At 45.6% G+C, this 19,067-nt stretch overlaps 1 protein-coding gene across 4 annotated transcripts in view; it reads right to left on the bottom strand.

Moving 5' to 3' along the window:
• dcaf1 (ddb1 and cul4 associated factor 1) overlaps positions 1-18,125 on the bottom strand; it is a 46,509-nt gene extending 28,384 nt beyond the window's left edge. For 3 of the 4 annotated variants that reach the window (XM_080763966.1, XM_080763968.1, XM_080763969.1), the window contains exons 1-8: positions 18,018-18,125; positions 16,193-16,330; positions 12,667-13,031; positions 6,798-7,045; positions 4,975-5,231; positions 3,494-3,595; positions 1,523-1,681; positions 735-914 (exon numbers count right to left, since the gene is read on the bottom strand). In XM_080763966.1, the coding sequence (XP_080620092.1) occupies positions 735-914; positions 1,523-1,681; positions 3,494-3,595; positions 4,975-5,231; positions 6,798-7,045; positions 12,667-13,031; positions 16,193-16,330; positions 18,018-18,113 (1,545 nt within the window). In that variant the 5' untranslated portion in view covers positions 18,114-18,125. Of the gene's footprint in view, positions 1-734; positions 915-1,013; positions 1,047-1,522; positions 1,682-3,493; positions 3,596-4,974; positions 5,232-6,797; positions 7,046-12,666; positions 13,032-16,192; positions 16,331-18,017 lie in introns of all 4 variants that reach the window. The other variant, XM_080763967.1, reaches the window with a different exon arrangement.
• Positions 18,126-19,067: the final 942 nt, after the last annotated feature.

Raw genomic sequence — 19,067 nt, 5'->3', positions numbered from 1 at the left:
ATGGAGAACTCTGTTTATGCCACTTAGAGAGAATCCTATCCAGGTAGGTAGGTAGATTATTGATTCTGAATTGAATTTTAATTCACACATTAATCATGTCACCAAGATTGCCTTTCTTCACCTTAGAAATATTGCACGAATCAGAGCCTATTTGTCCTTGGACGATGCAAAAACGCTAATCCACGCCTTTGTTTTTTCTCAGCTTTGTTTTTTCTCGGCTCGACTACTGCAATGCACTTTTTTCAGAACTGCCTAAGAAAACAACTGACAGATTGCAACTTGTCCAAAATGCAGCAGCCAGAGTTTTAACTAGAACTAAGATGAGAGAACATTACTCCAGTTTTGGCATTCCACTGCTGGCCTGCTCGCTTTGCCAAAAAAAATGGCAACTAAAAAATACGGGGAAGCAGCTTTTTGCTTCTACGGGCCGTCGGCATGGAACAAACTCCCACTGTACCTTCGTCAGGCAGCCTCTGTAGACATTTTTAAAGCACAGCTCAAGACCCACTTCTACAACATTGCTTTTAATTGATCTTTTATTTTTGTTATTCATGTCCTCACTGTATTGCATTACTGCTTGTTCTTAATGTTGTTGCCTTGCATTTCTTTTATTCTCCATTTTTCTGTAAAGCACTTTGAGCTGCATTTCATGTCATGAAAGGTGCTATACAAATAAAGTTTTATTATTATTATTAGATGGATAGGTTAGATAGGTAGATAGATAAGAGTCTCACCAGGTTCACCAGACGTCTCAGGCCGTCGTGGTGGTCGAACAGCTCCAGGACGGCGCGGAAGGAGAAGCTGATGGAGAAGAACATGGTGGCGTGGCAGCAGCCTGACGCGTGGGAGCACTCCAACAGCCACAGGGTGTAGCCCACCACCTCAGACAGGGTGGAGGCCGGCAGCATGCACACCTGTTAGAGAGAACAGAACAATTAGACTACCACCTCAGACAGGGTGGAGGCCGGCAGCATGCACACCTGTTAGAGAGAACAGAACAATTAGACTACCACCTCAGACAGGGTGGAGGCAGGCAGCATGCACACCTAGAGAACAGAACAATATGTCTGAGAGGGGAGGGTGTACTGTAGCCCACCCTCTCAGGTTTATATAGATAGAGGTTGATCCGTACCCTCTCCATGGCGTCCTGGTTGTAGGCCAGGTAATAGAGACACAGGGACAGGTTTATGTTAATCCGTACCCTCTCAGGTTTATATAGATAGAGATTAATCCGTACCCTCTCAGGTTTATATAGATAGAGGTTGAACCGTACCCTCTCAGGTTTATATAGATAGAGGTTGAACCGTACCCTCTCAGGTTTATATAGATAGAGGTTGAACCGTACCCTCTCAGGTTTATATAGATAGAGGTTGAACCGTACCCTCTCAGGTTTATATAGATAGAGGTTGAACCGTACCCTCTCCATGGCGTCCTGGTTGTAGGCCAGGTAATAGAGACACAGGGACAGGTTTATGTTAACCCGTACCCTCTCAGGTTTATATAGATAGAGGTTGAACCGTACCCTCTCCATGGCGTCCTGGTTGTAGGCCAGGTAATAGAGACACAGGGACACCCCTGTGGCGGCCATGGACGGTCTTGGGATCTCCAGCAGCTTCTGAACTCCTCCGTGAGCCACGAACTCTGCTGCAAACTTCTTGTGGAGGAGGAGAGACGCCAGGTACTGGAACCACAGAGAGAGAGAGAAGTATTGAGATAAACCAGGTACTGAACCAGGTACTGGAACCACAGAGAGAGAGAGAGATAAACCAGGTACTGAACCAGGTACTGGAACCACAGAGAGAGAGAGATAAACCAGGTACTGAACCAGGTACTGGAACCACAGAGAGAGAGAGATAAACCAGGTACTGGAACCACAGAGAGAGAGAGAAGTATGGAGATAAACCAGGTACTGAACCAGGTACTGGAACCACAGAGAGAGAGAGATAAACCAGGTACTGAACCAGGTACTGGAACCACAGAGAGAGAGAGAGATAAACCAGGTACTGAACCAGGTACTGGAACCACAGAGAGAGAGAGAGATAAACCAGGTACTGAACCAGGTACTGGAACCACAGAGAGAGAGAGAGATAAACCAGGTACTGAACCAGGTACTGGAACCACAGAGAGAGAGATAAACCAGGTACTGAACCAGGTACTGGAACCACAGAGAGAGAGATAAACCAGGTACTGAACCAGGTACTGGAACCACAGAGAGAGAGAGATAAACCAGGTACTGAACCAGGTACTGGAACCACAGAGAGAGAGAGATAAACCAGGTACTGAACCAGGTACTGGAACCACAGAGAGAGAGAGATAAACCAGGTACTGAACCAGGTACTGGAACCACAGAGAGAGAGAGATAAACCAGGTACTGAACCAGGTACTGGAACCACAGAGAGAGAGAGATAAACCAGGTACTGAACCAGGTACTGGAACCACAGAGAGAGAGAGAGATAAACCAGGTACTGAACCAGGTACTGGAACCACAGAGAGAGAGAGAGATAAACCAGGTACTGAACCAGGTACTGGAACCACAGAGAGAGAGATAAACCAGGTACTGAACCAGGTACTGGAACCACAGAGAGAGAGATAAACCAGGTACTGAACCAGGTACTGGAACCACAGAGAGAGAGAGATAAACCAGGTACTGAACCAGGTACTGGAACCACAGAGAGAGAGAGATAAACCAGGTACTGAACCAGGTACTGGAACCACAGAGAGAGAGAGATAAACCAGGTACTGAACCAGGTACTGGAACCACAGAGAGAGAGAGATAAACCAGGTACTGAACCAGGTACTGGAACCACAGAGAGAGAGAGATAAACCAGGTACTGAACCAGGTACTGGAACCACAGAGAGAGAGAGATAAACCAGGTACTGAACCAGGTACTGGAACCACAGAGAGAGAGAGATAAACCAGGTACTGAACCAGGTACTGGAACCACAGAGAGAGAGAGATAAACCAGGTACTGAACCAGGTACTGGAACCACAGAGAGAGAGAGAGATAAACCAGGTACTGAACCAGGTACTGGAACCACAGAGAGAGAGAGAGATAAACCAGGTACTGAACCAGGTACTGGAACCACAGAGAGAGAGAGATAAACCAGGTACTGAACCAGGTACTGGAACCACAGAGAGAGAGAGAGAGATAAACCAGATAACATGACAGTCATATGGCAGCCAAGTCTATGGACTTTTAACCCATTCTGGGCGGGAACCCCTTTTGGTGTTAGCATTACGTTATGCTTTAGCTATTTAAAAATAGCAGATCTACAAGCTCGTAGCGCGCCACTCGAAGAAGGACTGACATAGAAACATGGCTTTTTCAGAAAACTGTCATTTTCAAACAGAGATTTTTTAGAATCTGATCTCAGGTCAGAATGGGTTAACTCATTGGCTTTGAAGTATAAACGGGACAGTGAGTGTTCTTACTGTACGTACGGTATCATTACTGTACGTCGTACAGTATCAGGACAGTGAGTGTTTTTTTACCTTCAGAGCTTCGAAGGTCAGCTGAACGTCGTTGGTCTGCTTCAGATCCATGTAGTGCATCAGCAGCTGTCTGGCTCCCTGAGACATGAAGACCGCTAGGAGCTGAAACACATGTTATAACACATGTTATAACACCGCTAGGAGCTGAAACACATGTTATAACACATGTTATAACACCGCTAGGAGCTGAAACACATGTTATAACATGTTAAAACTGAGACATGAAGACCGCTAGGAGCTGAAACACATGTTATAAACATACAATGAGACATGAAGACTTCTTTTCACAATTTCTTCCGTGTTACTTCTGACATTCACTCCTACCCCACAAGGCAAAGAGATCATTTTTGAATTACCCTATTGTCGCACTTCCAAACATCTTTCATCAGATTTAGAGGCCCTCATCTATGGAACTATGGAATGCTTCACTTAAATCCTCATTATCCTTGCCAATATTCAAAAAAACATCTAAAGAAATATCTTATTTCTTCCTCTCTGTAGATTACATGTTTTACCTTGATGCGTTATATTTTCTTTTGTGTGTGTGTTGTTGTATTGTTTATTTCTGTTTTTTGTGCAGTCTGTGTTTTCATTTCTTTACTGCACAGCTGCCCCCCTTTGCCTACTTGTAGACTTTTGTACTGTTCTTTATGAACTTTTAATCTTTTAAACCAATGACCTCTTCCTACAGGAAAGGATTCCAAAAAAGCCAGCTGGCTTCTTCCCTTCCTTGCATTGTATTTTTGTTCTTTGATATGTTATTGTCTATTTTTTGTACTACATGCTAAATAAATAAACCTAAACCTAAACCTAAAGACCGCTAGGAGCTGAAACACATGTTATAAATAACACACAATGAGACATGAAGACCGCTAGGAGCTGAAACACCTGCTCTAGGCCCCACGATGCAGCAGCAGAGACATGAGACTTCTGCTCTGAGCCCCACGGTGCAGCAGCAGAGACATGAGACTGCTGCTCTGAGCCCCACGGTGCAGCAGCAGAGACATGAGACTGCTGCTCTAGGCCCCACGATGCAGCAGAGACATGAGACTGCTGCTCTGAGCCCCACGATGCAGCAGCAGAGACATGAGACTGCTGCTCTAGGCCCCACGATGCAGCAGAGACATGAGACTGCTGCTCTGAGCCCCACGATGCAGCAGCAGAGACATGAGACTGCTGCTCTAGGCCCCACGATGCAGCAGAGACATGAGACTGCTGCTCTGAGCCCCACGTTGCAGCAGCAGAGACATGAGACTGCTGCTCTAGGCCCCACGATGCAGCAGCAGAGACATGAGACTGCTGCTCTGAGCCCCACGATGCAGCAGAGAGGGGGTCAGGTTGAGGGGTCCTTAACTCCTGATACTCCCCCAGAGGGGTGAGGGGTCAGGTTGAGGGGTCCTTACCTCCTGATACTCCCCTAGGGGGGTGAGGGGTCAGGTTGAGGGGCAGAGGGGTGAGGGGTCAGGTTGAGGGGTCCTTACCTCCTGGTACTCCCCCAGAGGGGTCAGGTACTGCAGGATGAGGCGCTGCTCTATCTCGGGCGTCAGCGGGAACAGGTGGTAGTTGTTTCCGATCACCCAGGGGCTCATCTCCGACCAGCTGCTGTTGGACAGCTCGCTGAAGTTCCTCTCCGGCTCCGGCAGGGAGAAGTTCAGCTTCTGTTTGGCCTTCCGGCCCGACGTCTCCCTGTCCGCCTTGTCCCGGTCGGCCTTACGCTTCAGGTAGGAGGAGCCTAGCGCTGTGGGGTTACGACACCATAGAACATGTAAAACTATACTATGCTTCAGGTAGGAGGAGCCTAGCGCTGTGGGGTTACGACACCATAGAACATGTAAAACTACACTAGGCTTCAGGTAGGAGGAGCCTAGCGCTGTGGGGTTATGACACCATATAGAACATGTAAAACTACACTAGGCTTCAGGTAGGAGGAGCCTAGCGCTGTGGAGTTATGACACCATAGAACATGTAAAACTACACTAGGCTTCAGGTAGGAGGAGCCTAGCGCTGTGGGGTTATGACACCATATAGAACATGTAAAACTACACTAGGCTTCAGGTAGGAGGAGCCTAGCGCTGTGGAGTTACGACACCATAGAACATGTAAAACTATAGTACGCTTCAGGTAGGAGGAGCCTAGCGCTGTGGGGTTATGACACCATAGAACATGTAAAACTACACTAGGCTTCAGGTAGGAGGAGCCTAGCGCTGTGGAGTTATGACACCATATAGAACATGTAAAACTATACTATGCTTCAGGTAGGAGGAGCCTAGCGCTGTGGAGTTATGACACCATAGAACATGTAAAACTATACTATGCTTCAGGTAGGAGGAGCCTAGCGCTGTGGGGTTATGACACCATAGAACATGTAAAACTACACTAGGCTTCAGGTAGGAGGAGCCTAGCGCTGTGGAGTTATGACACCATAGAACATGTAAAACTACACTAGGCTTCAGGTAGGAGGAGCCTAGCGCTGTGGAGTTATGACACCATAGAAGAACATGTAAAACTATAGCATTACATCGGCCTTAAAGGACCACTTCACCACTTTTCAACCTATCTTCATATATCACTAATAATCAAGATAAAAGGGCACGATTTTTTTCTACTCAGTCTGTGTCTCATATAGGGTCGTGGGCAGTTTAACAAACCGTCTTCCAGTGACATCATCATTAGGCAGATCATTTTTTAAACACTATTTTTTTTACAAAAATGTTTAGATTTAGATTGTGAGAACGATGGCTTCCATTTTCGCATTGCAACTTTTCAGGACTAGAAAGCCCGCAGTTTCTATTAGCTTGTATTCCCCATTGATGATGTCACTGGAAGACGGTTTCTGAACTGCCCACAGCCCTCCTATGAGACACAGACCTAGTAGAAAACAATTGCGCCAGTGGTGAAGTGGTCCTTTAACCCTCGGACTACCAGCCCAATAGCAGCTTTTCAGTGCAGTTTTCTACCTGCTCTATTCATATTTTTAATTCATCATGTTAATGCCAATAGAAAAATCTGTGATATACACACTATGTCTCATTTATCACGCTGCAATCCTATAGTGTTAGAGACTCAGTCCTGATGCTGGCAGTAAATTCACCATTATGCCCATTTTGACCGAATAGAGCGAATCTGGCGATGCCACTTCCGGTTACACGGATCACAACATCCGCTAGCTTTCTGCACTGTGTCACACAGTCATCTGTCCCCGATGCTAAGCGATCACCGTTTATTTTAATATCAAAGTCAAATTAAGCTCTAATCAAGCCCCGAATATCTTTATATCTATAGGTAAAAAACTGGCCTTGCTTACCGCCGCCCTCCGCCTTCCCGTCGGCCTCGTCCTGATTGGTCAGCAGCGGTTTCATCATGGACGTCCGGCCCGCCCCACCGGGCGCGCTGGCCCGCCCCCCCGACACGCCGTTCCGAAGAGGCGACGCCAGGCGGAACGAGTCCCCGGCGACGGAGGAGGGGAACGGAGGAGAGCTTCTCCCGTCTCGCTCCATCAGGTCTGCGTTTTCAACCGTTCCCTTCTGGCTCAGCGTGGGCCCCGTCGCAGAGCTGTGGAGCACATCACAAGGGATTGTGTGACATTAGAAAAAGTTTTTTTAAGGTTTTCGGAGCTCAATTGCACCCAAAAAACCTGATATTTTAACATTCAGTATATTTTCTGTGGCCTGTTGGGTTTCTGCAGGCTCAAACAGGTGCTCTGAGTTTCCTGCTGATTTTTTGATTTTCTGACAGACCGCCTCAGAGAGTAAAGGCTCACACATAGTCTGGATTTTCGGTGGTTAGGTGACCACCGAACTACAACATGACGTCATGAGCCGCGGTGAAGAGCAAACCAACGCCACCGCTCCAGCCCTTCTCTGTTTTTACTCACCACCGCTCAACGTTATTTCAGCTCGGGTGGTCAGCTCACCACCGGAGCGGTGGTCACCTCACCACCGAAAATCCAGACTATGAATAGGCCTTAAGAGTAGGACCACATCTCTCCTCAGCCCTCAGCGTCAGCACTGGTGCTCCACAGGGCTGTGTGCTGAGCCCCCTACTCTACACCCACCACTGTACTCCCATCCATCCGTGTAATGCCATCATCAACCACAGTGGTGGGACTCATTGCCCCAATGAAGGGGATGAGACCGCGTAAAGGGACACCACAGTGGTGGGACTCATTGCCCCAATGAAGGGGATGAGACCGCGTAAAGGGACACCACAGTGGTGGGACTCATTGCCCCAATGAAGGGGATGAGACCACGTAAAGGGAAGAGGTCAGAATGGTATGAGATGAACAACACCTTCAAGAACAAGGAGCTGATCGTTGACTTAAGGAGGAAGAATATTCAGCATATCCAGCCTATCTCCATCAAGGGAGAAGAGGTGGAAAGGGTCTCAGACTTCAGGTTCCTGGGCATGAACATCGCAGACAACATGACACAGCCTCCGCCAACCTGGGGAGAGCAACGGACTTGAACTCATGCCTCCTTCATGCCCGAGTGTCCAAGTCGATCCTTTACACCGGACAGGGGGAGTTTCCCCGGTTGGACGTAGCGTGTGGAAGGAACACGTCATTCCAACCAGTTCCTTTCCCCTCCTTCAGGTGCCCCGGCTGGCCAGGGGGAGGAAGTTTTGAGACCAGGATTACTGCATGTTTTTGTGAGGGTACCAAGCCAGGGGACACAGGGATGTTTCTGATTGAACTCCAGAGACACAATCATCTTTAGCGATCATCTCATACCATCTGATTTTTATGGCTTTAGAGGTATTTATTTGTTGAGGGGCACTGGCCACCTATGTCCAGCTTTGTGTGTATCACGGAATGTGATGTGTGATGATAAAAGCTCCCCTCAATTCACACAGGTGATTGCGTACGCAGTGAGCACTTACTATGAGACCTAGCAGATCATGTCTGTCTGTCTGTCTGTCTGTCTGTCTGTCTGTCTGTGTGTGTGTGTGTGTGTCCGTGTGTCCCCCCTTTGTGCCCATATATGGAGCTGAGTGATTTGTTTGTGATTGATGCCACACACTCCATATTTGGACGTATAGCTGCTTTGGGGACTCCTTATATGGTTATGGCTAAGTTAAAAACTTAAATAACTTAACTTAAAAAAAGAATAACTTAAAAATAAATCTTAAAAAAACCCAAATATGTACGAGCTGCGTTCGCTTCCCGCGTTTGCGCGTCTTACTGGTGTTTTGTTATTTCCTTTGGATGTTAATGGTTCAGTTGTTGCTAGTCATGGCTGCCAGTTCCCACTTGATGCCATTTGGAAGTTGTGACTGCTCCAGACCGTACTGAATAACTGACAGTTTGCACAACATCTTAAGACATGGACTAAAGTCTAAGATGAACAACTCATCAGATCCGTTGTTTCCTCCAAAGAGGATGATAAGATCTCCCATGCAACAACAGGCCATCCAACAAGACTTCGTACATGGGCTTTTCCCTTTGGGCTCAACCTGACTCCAGGAGAAGGTCTCTGGGTTAAATTTCCACATGTCGTTGAATTTCTGGGTTGAGTTGCAGCCACCAAATATGTACATCTCTCCATTGTAGGCAAAGGCAGAATGACCGTAACGTCTTTCTGGAAGAATCTGTGCAGAAGGCGTGCTCAGCCAGAGGTTGGTCTCTGTGTCAAACACTCTGATGGTGTTATAGCAGACCTTTTGTTCATGCCCAGACCATCCCCCAAATACAAACATCTTTGTCCCGATAATGGTGGCGGAGTGACAGGATGAAACAGGTGGAGAAGTTCCTCTGGTGTTGATTAAAGACCAGACCATTGTCCTGGTGTCCAACTTGTAGATGTCATTAGTGCGTCGTCCAGTCAGCTGGGTGTTTCCTCCTTGGATAAATATGACCTTCTCCAGGACGCAGGCAGAGTGGTAGCTCCTCCCATTTGGAACAGTCCCAGAAACCTGTGGTTTGAACGATCTGTGGGCGTCTACATCAAATGCATAAAGCACATTGCAGTAAGGGTACCCTCCCCAGAGGTAGACAGTGTCTCCAATCAGCACAGCTGTGTAGCCCCGACGCCTGGAGGGAACCTCAAGGGGGCGCTCTCCTCCTCCTGTTGTCGCCGTTTGCAAAATCCTCCAGCGCAACGACACCTGGTTGAAGATGTGGACCTCAATCTGATCACTGTTGTTCTCCCTAAGAGGCTTAGCTCGCGCAAAGGAATACACCTTGAGCCCGACTACCACAGCAGCATAGTAGTAATGATACTGATACTGATCTGGTCCTTCTTTCAGATGTACTGTCCAGTTCAACATTTTAAATACCTGCACCTCCACAAATAAATGCTACTAACATCCAGACGTTAAAAGTAAAGTTCCTAAATGGGGTTTTGTTTATAGGACAGATCATTTTATAGGACGATTACATCGGCTGTAATGACGATAGTGTGATGTCATTTCACGATGACATCATTATGTAGAATATCTAATGACAATACTTGAAATGATCGGCTGTTTGGCACAAACTGACATTTTCAGGAAATGGAACAATCGTTTAATATCCGAAGATATTATCCAAGATTAAAAATGATCAGGACAATTTTTCCAACTGACAGAAAATAAGGTCCTTTCCAGCCCACACCTCTCCCATTGTTTATATTGTGTTTAGTTTGCAAGATGGCCGTAGCACCAGGCGGGGGGGTGGGGCGGAGGTGAGCGGGTGGGGTTGACATATGGCCTTACTGGGCTGCGTTCACACATTCAAGACACCTACCTGTCTTTTGTCTGTGTTCAATGGCCGCTCCAATGCATTTCCAATGGAAGCCCCATATGGTTTGACCAAACATTTTGTTTGATGGGGGGAGGAGGGGGGGGCAGAACACATCCATCAAAGCTGTGTTCAGACACAAGTCAGGTGTCAGACACAAGTCAGGTGTCAGACACAAGTCAGGTGTCAGACACAAGGCAGGTGTCAGACACAAGTCAGGTGTCAGACACAAGGCAGGTGTCAGACACAAGGCAGGTGTCTTGAATGCAGCCAAGTAAGGGCATATGGGCCCTCCTATATACATCTTCCCCACACATCTCATATTTGCCCTTGACAATGAAAGGATAAATTATGTCATATGTGACTCAAATATGACGTAAATCTGTGGCAACACAAACATTAAATGCCGCTGACAATGAAGGGAAAATCTACGTCATATGTAGATGAGCAAATCGGCTAACCAATCACATGAATTCAGTTGTTCATGAGATGATGTATAATGATCAGAGCGCCCCTCACTTCACACAGGTGTGATTTTTAAACCGATTTTCAGTAATGAGAATAGTTTTTATGGTGGTAGATGGTAGCTGATCATTTTTAAAGTAGCTCTCAAGTAAAAAAATCACACACTTATACATCACATGCTGTGCTCAACCACTCAAACGTGAAGGGGCTGTCATTGGATATTAAAACTTTAGTTTTTCCCCAAATCATAGGATTATTTTTTGGACATGACCACGTTCTTAGCGGCTTGCAGATACATTTAATTTTTTTGTTATTTCCTTTTGATGTTAATGGTTCAGTTGTTGCTAGTCATGGCTGCCAGTTCCCACTTGATGCCATGTGGAAGTTGTGACTGCTCCAGACCGTACTGAATAACTGACAGTTTGCACAACATCTTAAGACTCAGACTAAAGTCTAAGATGAACAACTCATCAGATCTGTTGTTTCCTCCAAAGAGGATGATAAGATCTCCCATGCAACAACAGGCCATCCAACAAGACTTCGTACATGGGCTTTTCCCTTTGGGCTCAACCTGACTCCAGGAGAAGGTCTCTGGGTTGAATTTCCACATGTCGTTGAATTTCTGGGTTGACTTTTTGCCACCAAATATGTACATCTCTCCATTGTAGGCGAAGGTAGAATGACCGTGGCGTCTTTCTGGAAGAATCTGTGCAGAAGGCGTGCTCAGCCAGAGGTTGGTCTCTGTGTCAAACACTCTGATGGTGTTATAGCAGACCTTTTGTTCATGCCCAGACCATCCACCAAATACAAACATCTTTGTCCCGATAATGGTGGCGGAGTGACTGGATGAAACAGGTGGAGGAGTTCCTCTGGTGTTGATTAAAGACGAGACCATTGTCCTGGTGTCCAACTTGTAGATGTCATTAGTGTGTCAGCTGGGTGATTCCTCCTTGGATAAACATGACCTTCTCCAGGACGCAGGCAGAGTGGTATCTCCTCCCATTTGGAACAGTCCCAGAAACCTGTGGTTTCAACGATATGTGGGCGTCTACATCAAATGCATAAAGCACATTGCAGTAAGGGTACCCTCCCCAGAGGTAGACAGTGTCTCCAATCAGCACAGCTGTGTGGCCCCGACGCCTGGAGGGAACCTCAAGGGGGCGCTCTCCTCCACCTGTTGTCTCTGGGGGCAAAATCCTCCAGCGCAACGACACCTGGTTGAAGATGTGGACCTCAATCTGATCACTGTTCTCCCTAAGAGGCTTAGCTCGCCCAAAGGAATACACCTTGAGCCCGACTACCACAGCAGCATGGAAGTAATGATCTGGTCCTCCTTTCAGATGTACTGTCCAGTGCAACATTTTAAATACCTGCACCTCCACAAATAAATGCTACCAAGATCCAGAAGTTAAACATCAAGTTCCTAAATGGTGTTTTGTTTATAGGACAGATCATTTTATAGGACGATTATATCGGCTGTAATGATGATGATATTGTGATGTCATTTCACTATGACATCATCATGTAGATTAGCTAATGACATCTACAAACTCACAATGCATCACCACATCGTTGTGAGCTTGTAGATCAGCTATTTCCATTACAGGTGTCTCTTCCTTCGTCACGGAACCTTGAATTACCAGATTTACAGAACCTAGTCTTATGTTGAATTACCAGATCTACAGAACCAAGTCCTATGATGAATTACCAGATCTACAAACCTCTAAAAAGCCTTCAAACCTAGTTGTGCTGATGAGAGTAATGTCCATTTGAAGTGTTAAACACTGCTATGCCGACACTGCTATGCTGCTATGCTGACACTGCTATGCTGACACTGCTATGCTGCTATGCTGACACTGCTATGCTAACACTGCTATGCTGACACTGCTATGCTGCTATGCTAACACTGCTATGCTAACACTGCTATGCTGCTATGCTAACACTGGATTAGACGATGTGTGTATTTGTGTAATAATGGCGACAGCAGGCCTACCCCATCATCGCAGAGCCGAATGGGCTTCCGTCGAAGCGCCCGTCCACCGCCTCCTCATCCAGGGGAAGGAGGGGCTCTGGGCCCCCAAGGGGGAACAGGCTGGGTTCGGGGGCCCCCAGGGGGAACAAGCTAGGTTCGGGGGCCCCCAGGGGGAACAAGCTGGGTTCGGGGGCCCCCAGGGGGTACAGGCTGGGTTCGGTGCCCCCCAGGGGGTACAGGCTGGGTTCGGTGCCCCCCAGGGGGTACAGGCTGGGTTCGGGGCCCCCCAGAGGGAACAGACCCTTCCGGGGGCTCGGTCTCTTGAACTCTTGGTTCTCCAAGTCCTTGTCCTGGAGCTGGCGGAGCCGCTGCAGCATCAGAGGAACCTGCCAGAAAACACATGGAAGTAAGACTCCTCATGCATGGAGGGAACCATGAGGTCAGTCCGTTGCTCTGAATTAGGGGAGGTTAGGGTTAAGGTAAGGGGATGGACTCCTCATGCATGGAGGGGAAGCATGAGGTCAGTCCGTTGCTCTGAATTAGGGGAGGTTAGGGTTAAGGTAAGGGGATGGACTCCTCATGCATGCATTTATATTTTACTCATGATCAGAGCTTCCGTTGCTCCAGACTGTATGACGGAAGCATTTGAACATTTCGGGAGGAAACAATCTGGCAACGTGAGACTCTATAACTCACCAGAACAGAGTTCTCCTGGTCCTATGTTAATGAATACGTACCAGAACAGAGTTCTCCTGGTCCTATGTTAATGAATACGTACCAGAACAGAGTTCTCCTGGTCCTATATTAATGAATACGTAACAGAACAGAGTTCTCCTGGTCCTATGTTAATGAATACGTACCAGAACAGAGTTCTCCTGGTCCTATGTTAATGAATACGTACCAGAACAGAGTTCTCCTGGTCCTATATTAATGAATACGTACCAGAACAGAGTTCTCCTGGTCCTATATTAATGAATACGTACCAGAACAGAGTTCTCCTGGTCCTATGTTAATGAATACGTACCAGAACAGAGTTCTCCTGGTCCTATGTTAATGAATACGTACCAGAACAGAGTTCTCCTGGTCCTTTGTTAATGAATACGTACCAGAACAGAGTTCTCCTGGTTCTATGTTAATGAATACGTACCAGAACAGAGTTCTCCTGGTCCTATGTTAATGAATACGTACCAGAACAGAGTTCTCCTGGTCCTATGTTAATGAATACGTACCAGAACAGAGTTCTCTTGGTCCTATATTAATGAATACGTAACAGAACAGAGTTCTCCTGGTCCTATGTTAATGAATACGTACCAGAACAGAGTTCTCCTGGTCCTATGTTAAAGGTATTATGACATTATTTTTAACATAATTTTAACAACATTAAAAGTCTTGGCCATGGTCCTTCAAACGTGTCTAAAAAGTTTGAACTTTTTTTGAACACTCCAGTATTTCTTGCCAGGAGTTTTTGTGTGTATGTAATATGCATCCTGAGAAGGCATAGAAAAATACATTATTTTAGCCTGTAGATGTCGGTAATTCCCCCTTTCCTGTCAATCACTACCCAGCTCCGCCCCCCCCACCCCTCAAGCCCTCCATACCTCTCCGCCCCCCTCAGAGAAAGGGACTGTTCTTTTTTTTTTCCTTTACAAGTTCACAGCATCTCAGCCATAGCAACGCTGCCAGTGCCAACGCACGCAACTTCTTCTCCTTTTATAACTATTTGTTTATAGTTTATATAAAATGTTATTTATAATAAGACTATCACTGCATGTATGTACTGAGGGGATGGACAACAACATGTATTCTCTGCTGCAAAAGGAGAGGAGACTGGAGCAACACGGACATTTAGAGCCTTTTATTAAGGTGCTGAGTATACAAAACGACTAACGTTCCGCAAGGTCGAAACGTAAAAGGCTCAAAATGTCTGTGTTGCTCCAGTCTCCTCTCCTTTTGCAACTTTGATGTCCCTGCACCTGTGAAGCACCGGATCAGCCGTTTTAGGCTTGAGGCGCGTTGGTAGACTCCCTTTGTAACATGTATTCTCTATTCAACGTCATCGTACGAGCAACAGTTGGTAAACAAATAAGGCACGTTCGGAAATACCGCACCGGAGCGCACTCGCCTATTAGTTTGCATTGCACAGTGCCAGTGGGCTTAGTGCGCTATTTCCGAACGCGCCTATGAAACTCCTGCAATATCTCACCCCACGACCACGTCGACATAAACTTGTGTAATGTCATCGTCATCGATATCATACTCAATGACTATAGCCTATCATTATTCGCCATACTTTTAACGTGGATTATATCACACGAGCGTTGGCTGCGCGTTGCTATTCCACTGTATCGCATTACAAGAACAATAATGAGCACATGCAATCTACAACAGCTGGTGCACGCCACGAATCAAAGATTAATAATAGTCAAACACACAGCTAATGCGGGTAGTGGCAGTGATTGACTATAAATTAAAAGTAGGCTACCATGAAGCATTTCGGAGTGCTGCAGGCGATTGATTTTTTATTGTGAGTCCACTCAAATAGTACTGCACAACAATTTAACACAAATCATTGCAGTATAAATACTTATAGTTGGGATTGGGACACGAATGCTTGGTATTGCTCCTGGGTTCATAAAAAGTTTGGTTGCAAATCCACTCTGAATTTGAAAAACTTTCTGGGGTGAAATGATGTGCGCACACCAAGAGTCCCTTCTTTGACAACTTGGTTGGAACGTTACCGTCAAAAATAAAATGCATCCACCTAGAGCGTGAATCTTCATCTAGGCCAGTTGGTGGAAAGTGCAAGGACTTGTGTTGATTGACACAGCCGACAACGGAGCAGATTGCTTTTTCTCTAGAAGCCATTATTATTATTATTATACTGAAACAAAGTCGCGGACAGAATGAGGAAGAAGAGAGGAGAGCAGGTGGAGGAGAGGAGAGGGGCGGGGATGAGGAGGAGGGGGGCGGGTAGTAGAATTGGTAGACAGGGAGCAGAGGAGAGGGGGCGGGGTTTAGCGTTACATTACGTAGGCCTCCGCCGTCCAAGCCACGAGTCATATTTGCATAATTATTCACAAAAGTCCAGACAGCGGAGAATACACTGAATGTTCAAATTTGGGTTTTTTTTTGTGAAATTGATGTCAAGAAAAGCCAAAGAACACAAAATATCTACAAAAATGTGTTTTAAATGTCACAATCCCTTTAATGAATACGTACCAGAACAGAGTTCTCCTGGTTCTATGTTAATGAATACGTACCAGAACAGAGTTCTCCTGGTTCTATGTTAATGAATACGTACCAGAACAGAGTTCTCCTGGTCCTATGTTAATGAATACGTACCAGAACAGAGTTCTCCTGGTCCTATGTTAATGAATACGTACCAGAACAGAGTTCTCCTGGTCCTATATTAATGAATACGTACTAGAACAGAGTTCTCCTGGTCCTATGTTAATGAATACGTACCAGAACAGAGTTCTCCTGGTTCTATGTTAATGAATACGTACCAGAACAGAGTTCTCCTGGTCCTATGTTAATGAATACGTACCAGAACAGAGTTCTCCTCTCTATAATTGGCAGCGATGTCCTGGTTCTCCATGGCTCCGGCCAGCAGACCCGTGGCGTAGATCCTCAGAGGTTGCTCCGCCTCCTGAGCCCACTTGAAGAGACGCTCTACGATGCCCTCCTGGAGGATGGGATACAATCAGTTAAATATCACTGATGTCCTCCTGGAGGATGGGATCACAATGAGTTAAATATCACCATAATGCCCTCCTGGAGGATGGGATCACAATGAGTTAAATATCACTACGATGCCCTCCTGGAGGATGGGATCGCAATGAGTTAAATATCACCATAATGTCCTCCTGGAGGATGGGATCACAATGAGTTAAATATCACCATAATGTCCTCCTGGAGGATGGGATCACAATGAGTTAAATATCACCATAATGCCCTCCTGGAGGCTGGGATACAATGAGTTAAATATCACTATGATGTCCTCCTGGAGGATGGGATCGCAATGTGTTAAATATCACCATAATGTCCTCCTGGAGGATGGGATCACAATGAGTTAAATATCACCATAATGTCCTCCTGGAGGATGGGATCACAATGAGTTAAATATCACCATAATGCCCTCCTGGAGGCTGGGATACAATTAGTTAAATATCACTATGATGTCCTCCTGGAGGATGGGATCGCAATGTGTTAAATATCACTATGATGTCCTCTTGGAGGATGGGATCACAATGTGTTAAATATCACTACGATGTCCTCCTGGAGGATGGGATCACAATGAGTTAAATATCACCATAATGCCCTCCTGGAGGATGGGATCGCAATGTGTTAAATATCACTACGATGCCCTCCTGGAGGATGGGATACAATGAGTTCACTATCACTAACAGCCACTCTGCGATGCCCTCCTGAAGGATGGGATACTATGAGCTCCATCTTCTCCCTAAACTAATTTGCCAAAATGTTTTACTATTTAAAAAAAACATTTTAAAATAGTTCAATTAGGTGATCTACATCGAGACATTGCGAGCTTGTAGATCGGCTAGTTGAACTAATTTTAAATGTTTTTTTAAATAGTAAAAAAATGGCAAATTAGTTTAGGGATAAGGGTGACAAATCACAATATTTTGGGCCCAACAAATTATTACAAAGAAGAAAAACAGAAAAAGTGTTTTTCTTCTTTCAAATGAACACATTATAATGATTATGTGCCCTTTCATTCAGTGGGGTGGCCACATTTTGACATGGGAGGGGAAAGGGACGTCCACAGACGTCCTGGGCACAATGCGGTCATTGCTAGGACGTCTATGGACGTCTGGGGCATATATTGTGTTAAAGGAGAATTCCATGCTAGAATGCTTTCTTAGTAGTTGTTACGTCCCCACCAAAGAGGTGGTGTGCAAAAACTCCTTATTGGCTATTTTCCCTACCATAAGCCATCAATGAATTGCATTGCATTGAATGGGAATTGAATGGGGCTATGGGGTGTTATGCTAGTTCGCTTATTTCCATCGAAAGAAGTAGTAAAGTGTGCCGCTTGGGATATTATTTACATTATGAAGAGAGGATATATACAAAGAAATTATAATTTTGAGCGATGGAAATAAGCGAATTAGCACAACACCCCATAGCCCCATTAAATTAACATTCAATTCATTTAGGGCTTATGGTAGGGGAAACAGCCAAATAGGAGCTTTTGCACAAAATAACACCTGGACCTCTTTGGTGGGGACGTAACAACTACAAAGAAAGGTAAGAAAGCCTTTTAGTATGGAATTCTCCTTTAAGATCACAGCCAAGACCAGGCATGATGTTCTGGAGGTCAGGGTCAAAGGTCAGGGGTCATATCCTACCTTCTCCTGGAAGACCACGGCAGTCTCCAGACCAGGCATGATGTTCTGGAGGAGTCGACAGGCTGCCGTGTTGAGTGACAGCTCTCTGCTGGTCATCACGTAGCTGTTGACCAGCTGGAGGTTTAAGCAGAACACACACTTCCTTTAGTTTAACCAAAACAGTGTACACTTCCTATAGTTTAACCAGAACACAGTGTACACTTCCTTTAGTTTAAACCAGAACACACTTCCTTTAGAACATGTAGTAAATAAAACATGACTGACTACAAACTGACTACGATTCTACAAATACCTTCTAAATCATGACAGTTTTCTTGAAAAACATGTTTCTGTGTCAGTGGTTTCTGTGTCAGTGGTTCTGTGTCAGTGGTTCTGTGTCAGTGGTTCTGTGTCAGTGGTTCTCAAACATTTTCATGTCAACGACCCCCAAAAATATATTAATTTGGCCGCCGACCCCCATCTGAAAATATGTTTACAAAAAAATACATTTTCACGATTTTTCAAAAATATCAGCTCCACAAGCTCGTAGCTTGTAGATCTGCTATTTTTCAAAAGCTAAAGTATAACGTAATGCTTTAAAACACCAAAAGGGGTTCCCGCCCTGAGTGGGTTAATGCATGTAATGCGTGCCCCATCTAGTTCAGGGCAGGTCAGGTTGTGGCCTCCTGGTGGCGCTATAATAGGCCAATGTGAAAAAGGTGCAATTTGTTCTTATGCCTTGGATGGCAATTGGATGATTCGAGGCATTTTGTTCCAAAAAAGCGTTTTTGCAAAAATCCACCAATGTGAAAAGGGTGGAATATATTCCTCAACTTATATATTAGTAGGAAAGTGTGTGACAGATTTCACGTAAATTGCACGCTGCATTCATGGTTTGAGGCATTTCGTTCAAAACGGGCCAATCCTGCAAACTTTGAAAGCCAATGTTAGCCAATTAGGATGGAATATAAAATATCGGACGGATCCGTCCTGAACACATGACTATAACTATAGACATACATATTTGCGGGATTTTTGGACAGAATCTGGAGGAGTAATTATCCAAAAGTG

This window comes from Protomyctophum bolini (genome assembly GCF_963924005.1).
Source record: "Protomyctophum bolini genome assembly, chromosome: 5".
NCBI classification, from domain to species: domain Eukaryota; kingdom Metazoa; phylum Chordata; class Actinopteri; order Myctophiformes; family Myctophidae; genus Protomyctophum; species Protomyctophum bolini.
This window is presented reverse-complemented; position numbering and strand designations above follow the sequence as displayed.